The sequence below is a fragment of the Pipistrellus kuhlii genome, unplaced genomic scaffold, assembly GCF_014108245.1.
Source record: "Pipistrellus kuhlii isolate mPipKuh1 unplaced genomic scaffold, mPipKuh1.p scaffold_m20_p_5, whole genome shotgun sequence".
Classification (NCBI taxonomy): domain Eukaryota; kingdom Metazoa; phylum Chordata; class Mammalia; order Chiroptera; family Vespertilionidae; genus Pipistrellus; species Pipistrellus kuhlii.
The window spans coordinates 56,418,336-56,433,081 of record NW_023425551.1 but is presented as its reverse complement, the minus strand read 5'-3'; the positions used below and the strand labels follow the sequence as shown (position 1 = coordinate 56,433,081).

Below are 14,746 nucleotides of genomic sequence, written 5' to 3'. Positions count from 1 at the left end.
GGGGTTTCATCATTCTAATTATTGATAGTCATTTTAAATTTTTAAAAAAGAGTCAAGGATTAGGCCTTTCTAAATGCCATTGCATTCCTCCAGCCCATTAGTATGCCATCTGTTAGTCTTTTGTTATTGTGAGTGCTGAATCCATGTAGTTGTCCTGAAATCTACTCTGCATTTTTTTTTTTATCCACAGGATATCACATGATTTTGTCAGGTGATTTGCTAAAATCAAGATCACTCCCCTCCACTGTGAACTTAATAGAGCGGGAGTTATTTGTCAGAACATAAATCTACATTGGCTCTCACAGTAGTTTCTGCTTCTTTTGCAGAGAGCCCTGCCCTTGCTAAGCTAAAAATAGATTGTTAAATTTACAAGGAATAAGATTACAAAATGCCCCAAGTTCATCTATTAACATTTCTACTGCAAACATGGAGTTAGCTACTCTCCAAGAAGCTCTGATTATTTTAAGCAGTAATTAGCATCAGAAACCAAAATCTCAGTGCTTGAGTACACATTATTTTATTTCACATGAACACTGGACATAGAGCAGAGGAACACAGGGACTTTCAGCCACTTCAGTGACAAAATAGGGGGGGAAATGTTATCATGAATTTGTGCTGTTGATCTCAGTTTACCTTTTTTTTTTTCTTACAAGGGTTGGTGGGCCCATGGGTATTTTATTGAAATAGCAGTGGTAGTTGATAATACTTTCTAGATTCGATGTAAAAAAAATGTCTTAACATTGCAGGATAATCTATATATTATGGTAAATATAGTGAGTTCCATTTATGAGATGATGGGTCTCAATGTTTTATTGTTTGGCATGTAGTTGCGGACTCAAACAAACCACACTGAATAGATGATGTAAAGAGATCGTTGAAAAAAAAAAATTTTGTTGTTGACACTGTTACAGACATCCCCCATCTCCTCCCACCCTTTGCCCACCTCTATTTTATTTTTCATCTCAAGCAGCTTTAATGTTGAACATCAATTTTCCAAAAGACTTTAGATAAAAATGTATATAAAATACTTCAACAGTTCATTAGTCTCACTTTCTTAAGAGTTGGTTAAGAATGTCAGAAAATATAACCAAGCACTACCAGGAACTGTTTTGCGTTGAGATCTGCGAGATATTCATTTTCAAGTCCTGTGGGCGCTGGGTGAAGACTTGGCCCCCGGTGCCATGTCCTATGCCTTGAGCAGAGGAGACATGGCTCCTTCTTCCTGGGAGAGGCTCCCGGGGTGCCCACTCCCAGACATTCTGTGGTTACTCCCACAAGAGGCTGTCAGCCTGCTGCGGAGGAGGCCAGGGGGATTGGATCGCTCTTGGCTGTCTTGGGGCAGCTTGCCTGGCTTGCACTTGCTTGACAACTCCTCCTCTCAGTCTTCCAGCCCCCCCCTCTGCATTTCCAACCCTTCTTTCTCTCTCAGGGCCCCCACCCCCACCACCCCGTCCACTGGAACCTGCAGGTGCAGTCTCCCCAGCTCTCTTCTGGCTTTACTGCATCTCTCCCATCACCTCTCTCAGCCTCTCCAGCCTGGCTGAGTCCCGCTCCCTCACAAGCCCCAGATGTCTCAGCCTCAAGACAATATTCTCAAATGGCTCATAAGGAGATTCTTTCCTGAGACATCTTGACGCTGAGACTCCACCTGTGATACCTCCTCTCCTTCTACCTCTGTTGGCACCAGTCCCATAAAACTCACTTCTCCCAAACAAAATTGTTCCTGAAACCCAGAATTTAGTTATTTAGCACTTTAGTTCACTTGTCCCAAGATTAACCCAATTTAGTCCATTTACTTTTCCATTTAGAAGTCTCTTTCCCATGGCTTCTGAACACTACTTACAAAAATAAAAAAGAATAACTCTATTTTCACAAATCATAGAGCTCCAAGGTCATGGTTCTCCTTTTCAAGAAAGCTTTCTCTGTAAAAGCAGAGTAACTTTTACATGTTAAAACAGTTACAGTTAAAAATATTTTCCATAGTATAATCTCTATTTCATCTAATTTCTTCCTGTTTTGTGTTTTTTGTTGTTGTTGTTGGATCTGTCATTCAGTTTATAGGATTTCCATGGCTGTCTGTTCCTGCATAAGAATTGTGTTCTAACAAATTGAGAGTTGTGAGTGAATGGTGAGGCTTGCCAATTGTGAGCTTCATTTTATTATTTTAAATATGTTTTTGTTTTTTTATTTGAGAGAGGAAGAAAGAAAGAGATACAAACATCAATGAGGGAGAGAGACATTGGCCTGCTGTTTCCTGCAGGCCCCCCACAGGGCATAGCACTGCAAACCAGTCATGTGCCCTGATTGGAATTGAACCTGGTAAATTCTAGATTCATAGGTCAACCCTCAATCACTGATACACCATGGCAGCGTGAGCTTCACTTTAAGGCAATCTAGCTGGGCTTTTTCATTGAGGAATCCTCCGATTTCAGTGTCTTTAAGTCTCTCCTCTTAATATGATCAGATCCCCCAATGAAAGCACTTCCACTTCCTCCCAGCTGCCAGCATTTGGGGAGCAAAGCTGGAGAACTGAGCTGGGGCTTTAGCACAGACCCTGTGAATGCTCATTTATTCTCCTTGCTTTCAGAAGGAAAGCCCACATCTCAGTGGAGTCGGTGGCCCCCAGCGCAGAGACCGTCTGTTTAGCCTTTTCGGATAACAAACCCTTCAGTCTTTTGCTAGGCTTGGGCAGGGGCAAGCCCAGCTGTGGAGAGCAGAAACAGAGGTTTCTGACCATTTCTTGAACAGGCTTTGAACCAATTCTCCTTATTTTAGTTCCATCCCGTACCCCCATTTCCAGAAGCAATGCCAATTCCCATCTTTCTGGTGTCAGCTTCCAACATTTTGTTATACTCTCTCCTTTCATGGTCTCTCTATTCCTGTAGTTTTATGCCTTTAAAAGTATCTCATCTGTTTTTCAGGGATTCAGGAAAGAGTTAAACCTGATGTATGTGTTCAGTCCACCATCTTTACCCACAATAACATGTCAAAGCAACCTATTTATAAAGGTGGTAAAGGACTGGGCCAGAGTTAAGCAGGAACAACCTTTGGTTGATGATGAACCACAAAATGAATATGAATTCATCAAACAATGCTATTGAATTTGCAGTTAAAATGAATCAGACAAATAATTACTACAATATGAGGAGAAATTACTCTGTTGATGCATTTGCCCCTTATGAGAGAACTGCATCTAGTTTTGGTTTCCACATTTAAGCGATGTATGGAAAAGCCCTGGGATAGGGGAGCCAAAAAGTGGTTTACAAAACAGATTACCAAGCCTACGAGTAAAAGTTGTTTAACCCAAAGGCTAAGAGGTAACAATGGTTTTAAGTATGTGACTGATTTCCTAAAAGAAATGCTCATTAACTGCCCTCTGTTTCCATTATGGAGTAGCAAAAGAAAATAAGCTGAAGCTGTACCAAGAAAATGGGCAGTTAAACATTTGAATGAGCATTAGGAGAAAAGATGAATTTCTCTCTTTGGAAATATTTACAAATTCTATCTGTGAAATAGAAGATAAACGTGGGCTAGATGACATCTGAATACCCCTTCTTCGTATAGGTGACTTCTCATTACTTTATTATTAATGTCTGCATTGCATTACTGAACTCATTCTCCAGGAAGGCAAACCATCGGTCTTGTTTGTTAGAGGGATCGCTGAGGGTTTGCCTTGGCAGATGGGATTTGTGAGTTTGGCTTGTGCAAAGCTCCTGCCTGAACTCTTCAGTTTCCTGCCTCATTAGAAAGCATAGCCAAAAACAGTTTCATTGGTGAAAAATCACTGAAAACAGAGGAAAGGCAATAAAAAACACCGGTCTTTACAATTTATTTAGAGGCTCAGAAGCATGCTATTTTAAATAATAGAGCATTAGAGTAGGGTTCTGAAGAAGTAATTACCTTATACTAAATGGCTATTTCTGAGCATATCTTAAAGCTAGATAATTTACAGCTAAAAGCAATTATTCTAAAATTTTCTGTTTTACTGAAAATATTAAAAACCACCCCAAGCAAATTACTTGTAAACTTAATTCATACATGAGAGAGGAAAAATTAGTACTATGGATGATACTTGCATTTAGACATTAAAGGTATTCAATGAGATATGTCTTAAATTAAGAAAAATTATACTGAAATGCACATATATTTATTACTATATATATATATATATATCTTTTAAATTCAAAACAACAAATAGTTTGCAAAGTTTCAAGCTATAATCATTGACTTTCATATTTGTTTATAAAAACACCCAGTTTATAATTTAATATAATAAAGATATAACTACATTTAAAGTGTAGATATGCAGAATTATAACTATATATTAATGACAAATGTGTTTTATCTATTACTAATGCAGTTTCATTCAAGGATATTAAGTTTCAAATACTGCATGTGTTATCTGTTGCTGCATAAGAAAATGACTCAAGCCCTGGCTGGTTGGCCTCAGTTGGCTGGAACATCGTCCGCTACACTGAAAGGCTGCAGGTTCAAATCCCAGTCAGGACACATACCTAGGTTGCAGGTTTGATCCCTGGTTGGGGCACATACAAGAGGCAGCTAATAAATGTTTCACTCTCACATTGATGTCTCTCTCTCTCTTTCTTTCTCTAAAATCAATAAAACATAGACTCTAATGAGGATTTCTTTTTTAAAGAAAACAACTCAAAACTTCAGTGGCTTAAAAAAGAAATTATTATCTCACATTTCCTGTGGGTCAGATACTTGAAAGGTTGCTTAGTTGTGTGGTTCTGTCTACAACAAAGTCAGGAAGTGAGGCAGAGTGGAGTTTATCCACCAGCTCGACGGGCTGGAAGACCCACTTTCAGGTGGACTTACCTGGCTGCTGGCAGGTGGCTTCAGTTTGTCCCCATGTGGGTCTCTCCAGGGAACATTGTGAGTGTCTTCAGTGCCGTGGGTGACTTAGTCTTCCTTGTTACACACTATTAGTTCTCCTTTTTCTATTTACTAGAAATGAAAAATAAGTTCCAGGCCACACTGGAGAGTGGTGGAATTAGACTTCCCCTGATTCTGTTTGGAAGGGCATGTCAAAGAATTTGTAAACCTATTTTAAATCACTGCACATTCACAAGATTGTTGAAAAGTAGCTTAAATTTATTTAAAACTATATTTTTAGGTTCATACTTAAATTCTCTCCACAAGTCATTGCCAGAGGTTATTTAGATTCTAGGTAACTGTTCTGTCCACTAGATCGGCTGTATGTCTGATGCACCATACACTCTCAGATCCTGTGATCAGCACACCTGGTCCTCATCTATATTCAAACAACTTTGCGCAACCCATTTTATTTGACCAATCACCAATCAGCAATTAGACCACTTGGTAAATTAGATGTGCTTAAATTGAAAGCCAAATCTTTTTCTTCATTGACTTTCATATTAAAAAATATTTGGCTTTTTTTTAATCTAAAAGTATTCTTATAGCATGATATATTATTTTTCCTTTCATAAATACAGAGAGGATGGCTGTGTTCCTCTCCCAACTCAAGCTACCAGCGGCAATGTTGGCTTCTCAAGCTCATGGGAGGCCTGGGCCACCAGGAAAGGATGGGTTACCTGGGCCACCAGGAGATCCTGGACCTCAAGGTAAGTCCTCAGGTATAATATTTGTTTACCAGTTCTTTAACGTTCCATATTTATAACATGCTAATCACAGTTAGGCAATACATACATACACACACACACACACACACACACACACACACACACACACTAGAGGGCCTGGTGCATGAAATTCGTGCATGGGGGTAAGAGGGTGGCGATGTCCCTCATCCCAGCCTGCACCTTCTCCAATCTGGGACCCTTCGAGGGATGTCCGACTGTCCATTTAGGCCTGATCCTATGAGATTGGGCCTAAACGGGCAGTCAGACATCCCTCTTACAATCCAGGACTGCTGGCTCCCAACTGCTCGCCTGCCTGCCTTTCTGATTGCCCCTAACTGCTTCTGCCTGCCAGCCTGATCACCCCCTAACTACTCCCATGCCAGCCTAATTGAAGTTTAACTGCTCCCCTGCCAGCCTGTTTGCCCCCAACTTCCCTCCTCTGCCAGCTTGGTCACCCTTAACTGCCCTCCCCTTCAGTGTTGATCACCCCCAACTGGCCTCCCTTACAGGCCTGGTCCCTCCCAACTGCCCCCCCCCCCTGCTGGCCATATTGTGGTGGCCATCTTGTGTCTGCATGGGGGCAGGATCTTTGACCACTTGAGGGCAGCTATCTTGATCTTGTGTGTTGGAGTGATGGTCAATCTGCATATTACTCTTTTATTAGATAGGATAGAGGCCTGTTGCATGGGTGAGGGCTGTCCTGATCCATAATAGAGAGTTTGGCAGATAATCAGAAGAAAAGTGTAGAATCAGGTGCACTGTAGAATCAGCCTTCTGTGTGTACACTGTTGTATAGAGGGTGGTTAATTATTATCTTTCATTAGTTGAGTCTGTTCTGAAGTTAGAGTTTATGAGACTGGAACAAAGAGCTTGAAAGCCCATCTAAAGATGTGTGACGCCTCAAAAGACCTGAAGAGTATGGACTGTTAACACTTTTAGGAGAAAAGCCTTGGACAGATGTCTCAAACAGTGGCAGTTGGAGAGGACAAGGACAGTGGAAAGTCAGGATGCCAAGGAGTCACCTGTCCACACAACATCTGTCTCCAGGCTCCCTTCCCGGGTAGGGAAGGCCCACCTGGAAGGATCTCAAAGGCAAGGCTAAGTCCACAGTGTCAGCAAAGCTTTTGGAAACCAGACTTCCATTTCGTGATGTGATTCCTATGAGTTCTACCTGCAGTTCTGCTGAGGAGATCTTACAGCCTGCTTCCACTCCTAATAGACATTTTGGATGCAATTCTTGAATTTGAAAGACTTGCCCAAATGATTTTCAATTTTTTTAAAACCAAAGTTTAGTGAAGTTGATAAAACTTTGGTCTCATCTGAGGGTTTCTGACAACAGACATGTCTTGAGTATAATTCAGCTTGGTGACTCCGCAGGGTTTCCCTGATATCTCCTTTGCAGTATTTGTTAAATGCCAGAAATGCAGCAGAAAAATAAAACTTGCAAACTATGGAATTCACTTTTGAAGGAATATTTGCCTGTCATCAAGCTATACTGATAATTCTCTCTAAAGCCACAGAGAAGCCCTAAGCCAGTTTGCTCAGTGGATAGAACATCAGCCTGTGGACCAAAGCCTTCTGGATTCGATTCTGGTCAAGGGCACATACCTTAGTTGCAGGTTTCACCCCAACCCGGACCCATGCAGGAGGCAGCCAATCAATGTGTTTCTCTCACATCGATGTTTCTCTCATCTTTCTCTCTTCTGCTCCCCCTAAAAATCAATGGAAAAATAGCCTCAGGTGAGGGTTAACCAAAAACAAATAAACAAGTAAATTAAAAAAAAAATAAAGCCACAGAGAAATCTGACTGGAAAAAAAGAAATCAAGAGGCTACCGCTTGGTTTTTGATGCCTCCCCAGGAGTTCACAAGGAATTGAAGTGCTACTCTCTGCTAGATAAATAGAATGAAGTGCTCAGAGGATAAATTTATACATTTAAAAGCTTTGAAGTTTCAAAGCTTTGCTCAATGTAAAAGTTTTCTCAAAAAGAAAAGGAAAAAAAAATGCATATAAAACTGCTACCCTAGTGGCCATATAAACCTCAGATGTCGCTGGCTGAATTCATCCTCTTAACACATGGCCTGGCTGAGTCTGAGACAAGGTTGAAGTAAGGACACAGCCCAGAGAGGGAAAGGAAATGTGGGCGCTGAGCAGCAGCGTGTCTGCCCACTCATGAATTCTGTTTGATGGTGGCTCCTCTGAAACTTCTAAAAGAATTAGCTTTTCAGTATTTTTCAGAAAAGAAATCCGTTTTTATTTGAAATAAAGTGATTTGGTTTGAAATATGCACTATAGAATGAGTCCCTTATTATATTACTACTAGAAGCTCAATGCAGGAAATTTGTGCAAGAGTAGGCCTTCCTTCCCTCAGCTGCTGGCATTGGCTTCCCTCTGGCACCGGGGACTTCGACTTCCCTCAGAGCCCTGGCTTCGTCAGGAAGGACATCCGGTCTAATTAGCATATTTTGCCTTTATTATAGATATGTAGGGAAGGACACACATTTTAAGGGGTCTGTCTCACTAGGTTCCTGTGCTTATTTTAAAAAGCGGAAAATGTGTAAAAAGCAAGGAGAAGACCCATAAGAGAGTGTCAGAAGTACATGATCCAACTTGGAAAACAGAGGTACTGCTCCTGCCTAGATTGTGATCATGAAAACTGGGGGGCCCTAATGGAGCCCCCTGATCTCTAAGTTAAAATAATGAATCATTCTGATTTGAGTTGGGTCACCTCATTTATGTTTTTTCTAAATTCTCAAAGTGGGTGACTGTTGGGATCTTCTTTAAATTCAGAAGCATTTCCAAACAGTCTTATGTTTTAACCACCCCGTGGGTTTCTGATTCTTGCCTTCCCACTGCCCACAGAGGGCACCTTCCTTGGTGCGCGTTGCACCTCAGTCTGCCTTGCAGGGCGGCCCTCCTCATTTGTCCCGCCTGGGATGAGGGAGATTGTGCCACGTTAGGATCAAAGAAGCCTCCATCCAGCTGTCTTCTCCTGTGTAAGCAAGAGAGGAGCATTTTCCTAACAGACCTGAGCCTCTTGAACGAGTTTAAGAGAAAGAACTTTATTTCAACTTGTTCCAAAACATAGCTATTTCTCCACCTCTGTGAAAGCCGGGACAAACAGAGGCCACAGCGGAGAGCCCTGTCCGTTCAGGACAAACAGCCCCATGTGTCCCCCACTGTGTGAATGTGGGGTCAGGAGAAAACAGGCCCAGCCGTTGCACTTAACCTCCATCGGTTTTGAAAAGACACTGCTGGGAATTATTTTTCTTACTTTTTAAACTTTCAAAGTTTACCTGTTACTGGTTTATTAGAAGGAAGGAAACTTGCTGTTATTTGTAAGCCAGTGGCCCATAGAGTAGTGCATGTGACGGATATGGATTTGACCTTTAAAATTTGTCAGCAGTAGGGAGCTTAAGTAATGGGAGGCATGTGCATGTCAACATGACGGAAGGGTGCTGTGGTCCATTAGCAGAAGAAACCAGGGTGGCCGAACAACTGATGAAGCTTGAGGCAGGCCCCCACCTGAAGAAATGCCAGTAACACTCCTCTGCTGGTCTCGTTTGCCCAGTAGAGGTACAGATGCAGAGATCTATAACTTTGGAAGAATATCCCTGGCATTAAGATGGAATTCTTCCTACCGGCAATAAATGAAGCCTGCCACCTGAAAAACTACAGCAGCACCCTGATTTCTTTACTTAATTCCTCTAGGTGCTTTAAATGAGGACGCTGCTGTGGTTGGATTTCTGCTTCCTTACATAAACTACAGTGATGTCAGGCAGTCACCCTGCGGACTTCCAGACTATGAAAATACATGTGCCTTTGCAAATAGGCCCGCCTTTTAGTCTTTTTCCAAATTTCAGAGAAGGCCTACCCTAAGTGGGTGAAAACTTTAATTCTAGATAGTAAGAAAGCTGTTATTTGCTGAAACCAATTTGGCTCAGTGGATAGAGCATCAGCCTGTGGACTGAAAGGTCCCAGGTTCACTCCGATCAAGGGCATGTACCTCGGTTGTGGGCACATCCCCAGTAGGGGTGTGCGAGAGGCAGCTGATCGATGATTCTCTCTCATCAATGTTTCTAACTCTCTGTCCCTCTCTTTTTTTTCTTCTCTGTAAAAAATCAATAAAATATATTTTTTTTAAGAAAGCTGTTATTGACTTTATTAGCATTCTAATCTGAAATTTTGTTGTGAAGCAATTCTAAAATAAGACCCTTTATGGCAGCCTTCATCCATGATGAGTTTGGGACCTTGTGCAATTCAACAGCTTTGTCTATTAATAGTAGGTTGTTATTAACCAAAGAATTGAGAGATCTATACAAATAAATTAATACATTTGATAGGAAAAGTGTATAGTCAATCTCTTATACAAATATACAAATTATTAATTCTTGTTTTGTGATACCATGTTCACTTAAATTCATGTGGAATAACATATTTTTGCCTTAGTTAAAATCTGAGAACTAAATTTAAATATATAAATTTTAACAGATATATTAGTCATTTGGAATTGTGTTGCAACCTTGTTAATAATTCTCTTGTTAATCAAAAGTTTGTATATCTTGCCCTAGCTGGTTTGGCTCAATGGATAGAGCATCAGCCTGCAAACTGAAGGGTCTCAGGTTTGATTCTGGCCAAAGGCACATACCTGGGTTGCAGGCTTAATCCCCAGTAGGGAATTGCAGGAGACAGCCAGTCAGTGATTCTCTCTCATCATTGATGTTTCTCTCTCTCTCTCTCTCCTTCTCCCTTCCTCTCTAAAATCAATAAAATATATATTATTTTTTTTAAGTTTGTATATCTTTAGTCATATTTTTTTCTTCCTCATTTTTTAGCCTGATCTTAAGCACCTACTGAAATAGCTTGAGGGTCAACTTTATAATCTTTCTGTAACTGTAAAACCTAGGTTGGACTATCAAATATACCTCAGGCATGAAATGTTATTTTACTGCAGGAAAGTTTAAATAATGCATTTAAAGGGTGCTTTCAAAATGACCCCAAGTACAAACATCATTTCTTATTATTTACATGTGTTAAATGAAAGTCATTTATATACAAGAAATCCTGAGAATATTTTGAAGTTGAATGTGTATCAATTTAGGGCACTGGGTCACATGTTCAAGCCATTGCTCTCTCTAGAATCTAGGATTGTATTGAGTGTCTATAAAATAGTTTTCAGATATAAATGTGTGAAGATTCCCATTGGGTATATTTCTAGTATGCACCTTAAAATATATCCTGAATGTAATCCTATTTTTGAATATTTTCACATTTATGGTCAGGTCATACCTCCGAAACCAAGAAATAATGATGTGGTGATTACATTGCTAATGTTATTTGGATAATAATGTATACACTGTATGGTCAAGTCAAGACTATTGCTCCCAACTGATGTCTAATTCTGAGCAATAATGGTAAATAATCGGTCCTATATACTGTTCATAGAGGACATTAAATGTTCTCCTCCTATCACGTCCACTGTAATAACACACCTTTATGGACAGGCATAACTAAGTTAGGACTAAGTAGGATACATTAGCCTTGCTGTGTGTTCACATGACTCTGCATGACCGCTCTGTTCCATCAGGACCAGGAGTCATGGTTTAAGTCTGAGTGTGTTGGAAATTAAAACTCCATTTCCATCACTGTAAAACTTACAGCCACAGAACCTTTTATTCAATGTCTTACATGGATGAAGACATTATATAAAACCCAGATTAAAATGTTTTATGCTTTCTTAAAGCATGGAGAAGAGGCACAAACTCCTCTGTATCTTTCTACCTGAGGTAATAATAAGCATATTCAGTAACAAGAGTGATTTTTGTCTTACAATGTACAGAGATCCTAGGCCTAAATTATTTTGGTTAAAGTAGCTTAAATTGATGAAGTGAGTTTAGAAGGATCCCTCGGTCTTCCCTTACATTCTGGAACTGCTGAAGTTCCATATTAAACAGGAGGTTGCTGTTGTAACTTTGCTAGAAAGGATATCACGTTGCTATAGACAGTCATTTGAATCAAGTCCCGATTTTGTCCTCTCCAGACTCCGAGATGGGTGAATTCGCATATAGTCACACTCTTACTGTCGTTTATTAAAAGGATGATTTTTTGTTCCTTTCATTCCCTTTAATTCTTAGACTAAGGTCCAGTTTCTTGCTGTCAAATTATTTTGTCCTTGTAGTAAGCAGAACTCTCAGTATATTTATATTTAGCCTGAACCTACCCTCCAGTCAGAATTTCTATTGAAGACGCTCGCACATCTTGTCATAGCTATTTGAAGGAAGATTGGAATGATTGATTTGAGTTACTTACGTATCATTTTCAGTACCCAAAGTCTCACTATCAAACACATGACTAGTTGTACTTCTTATAGTAGTTGCATATTTCTAAGATCCTCATTGCCTATTGCATCTAATCTGGCATGTAAGTTTGATATGTAGTTAATGCAAAACAGACAGTTAAAGTAGTATATTGGCTCTATGTTAAGTGAACAAATTACAGAAATATCCTAGGCTAGAAACGTGGCTTTTATTTGTACTGTGCTGCCATAGAATTCTCTTACTTTTGTGACTCTCTCTTTTTTTATATATCTCTCTCCCTTAGGCTACCGAGGACAGAAAGGAGAAAGAGGGGAACCTGGAATTGGAATTCCAGGGAGTCCAGGTCTCCCTGGGACTTCAGGTAATAGTGATATTTATCTGTACAACACAAGCAAGCTTCTAAGACAAGGAGCCATTCCTTTTCCCCTATGCCCTTATGCGTTGCTACAGGAGAGGCTGAATAATGTCGGTGGGAGTGAGGAAGAAAGAGCCATATGTGATCTGCATTGTGATGGGGTCTTTTATTTCCTTAGCTCCAGGGTTGCCAGGACCACCAGGTGCCCCAGGTCCCCAGGGACCCCCAGGACCTTATGGAAGATGTAACCCAGAAGATTGCCTCTATCCTGTATCTCATGCCCGTCAGCGGACAGGTGGGAAATAAGCACACTGGAGGAGGACTTGATTTTGGGTGATATCCTCTTGCTGTTGGAGCTATCTTCATACGGTCAAGCCCTCATGATATGTGGGTGGCTTTTTTCTTTCTTTCTTTCTTTTTTTGTGTAGGCAGACATTAAAAGCAACAATTTGAATCCTATTTCTATAGCGATTGCGATATCAGCATTTTTTAGAATTTTTCCCAAATTCATTCCATATGTTTTGCTTCAGCATTACTGATTTTTATTCAGGGTTTTCTATGAAACACACAAGCAAATCTTATCATTAGCTCTTCTTCAAGAGAAAATTACATTTTATGATTTAGTAGACTGATGGTGAGGTACATTTTGTAGTCTCATCAACTTGTATTTGGCCTTTGACTTCTGAATTTTAAAGTTTCAGAGTTATCTTGAGGTTTTTCTTGGTGGTTAAATTTGCTGTCATTGCTAAAAAATGCCATCTTTTTTGATATAGTGCATTGCTCCTGCTGAATGTTTTTTGACTACTTTTTATAGCTTAAGAATTCTTCCATCACCCTACATCCATCCTACTTATGCAGAGAAATAGATAGGCAATAAGAGTTTCACTCTGTATCATATTTTTGAGGGGTTACCAGGAGGCTGTTTTATCAGGGAGCCCCCCAAACCCCATATAGCCAAGTATTAAAACGATTTTCTTAGATCTGTATAATGAGCCAAACTCAAAGCAGTCATCACCGGCGTGAATATGTACGGCATGGAAAGGAAGAAACGACGCCCCATTGTGTACGAGTCCCACAAGGAAAGCCTAGCACTGTAGTCCCTTCACTGAGTTCCTCCGCTGGGAAACATAAAGCTGTTTTCCCCCAAGAGGTCTTCGGTGGAGAAGGCACCAAGCTGTCTTTGGTCCCAGCAAGCACTTTGGACCCCTGTATCCATTATCCTTCTGACCTCATCACTCTCAGGCCATAAGAGGAGGCCCGGCCATCAGGACAAAGGACAAGATGAGTAGCGGCTGGAAAGGAAACCCTTTCCCTGTCCCGTGGCGTGACAGATGCACGTGGATAAGGTGAAGCCCAGAAGCTCTTATGGAGAATCACGTTTCCCCAGAAAGCCGCAGCAGGGGCTACAGGCAGCGACAGAAAGCCGTGGGACCGGAGATACAACCGGTGCTCAGACCAAAGAGTTAACACTCGCTTCAGGGGGAACCACAAGGGGTGCAAGAGACTGCGTCTTCTGGGTGGGAACGGAAATGTAGAGATCGCCAACCACATCACTAAAGGATACTGGTATTGTCTAACATACATTTTCTTTGAGAGACTGTGGGTTGAAAGCAACTCATTTTCTGGAACATTGGGCATGAGGATGCTGCTGAAATCTGAGGATTGGGTCCCACCGGTGCTGAGAGCCTGCCGCGCCCACAGCCCTCCTGTCAAAGAAACCAAGAGGTCTCTCTCGCCTCTTCAAGAAACAGGGCCGATTCCACCTTAGCCAAATCAGGCCGCTAGGATGACAGCTTTCATCTGTTCATTGAAAAGTGAGTTTAGGAAGGCAACCCACTGAAATTGGAAAAGCTGTGAACAGAGTTGCATTGGGAGCATGCCTAGATTAAGACAGGCTTTGTTCAAATGCAGCAATGAGTTGAACTGATTTTCTTTGTAGATTAATGAACTGCTGGTCAGGGATATCTACATGGTTGTGCATACATACAACCTTTTGGTTATTTCATATTGAATTATGTTGTATATTTCAATTCCAAGTTTATTTATTTTTTTCCAAGGTTATTTTATTTATTTCAAATGGTTTTAACTTTAAATTGATTTTGTTCTTTATTCTCTTTCTTGTGCAATACTTACAATGGTGCTGTGTTTTAAAATTATACAATTGGAACATGCATATGCATTTTCTAGTACAATGATCATTTATCCAAAAAAACATATATATACAAAGATCTAAATCTGGTGCTATGTGTATATCTGGAGCTTTTAATTCGTTGACTTTTCTGAAAGCTTACAGCTCATCTGCCATTCATTAATTTATTTGAATTTGTCATGAAGCTAGATATTTTATGTTTTCAAAATTTATTTTTTCAATTAGTAGATTGTTTATCCTTATACCTTTTTACTAATTTAGAAGTATTTATTTTATTTTAGCATTTTAATGTTTTCATGAAC

The 14,746-nt window shown here is 40.4% G+C and overlaps 1 protein-coding gene across 1 annotated transcript in view; it reads left to right on the top strand.

Annotated features, from left to right (window-relative positions):
* COL19A1 (collagen type XIX alpha 1 chain) overlaps positions 1-13,233 on the top strand; it is a 250,774-nt gene extending 237,541 nt beyond the window's left edge. Inside the window, exons 49-51 of the mRNA XM_036414901.1 lie at positions 5,478-5,606; positions 12,224-12,301; positions 12,474-13,233. Of these exons, the coding sequence (XP_036270794.1) occupies positions 5,478-5,606; positions 12,224-12,301; positions 12,474-12,601 (335 nt within the window). The 3' untranslated portion in view covers positions 12,602-13,233. The remainder of the gene's footprint in view (positions 1-5,477; positions 5,607-12,223; positions 12,302-12,473) is intronic.
* The last annotated feature ends 1,513 nt before the right edge of the window (positions 13,234-14,746 follow it).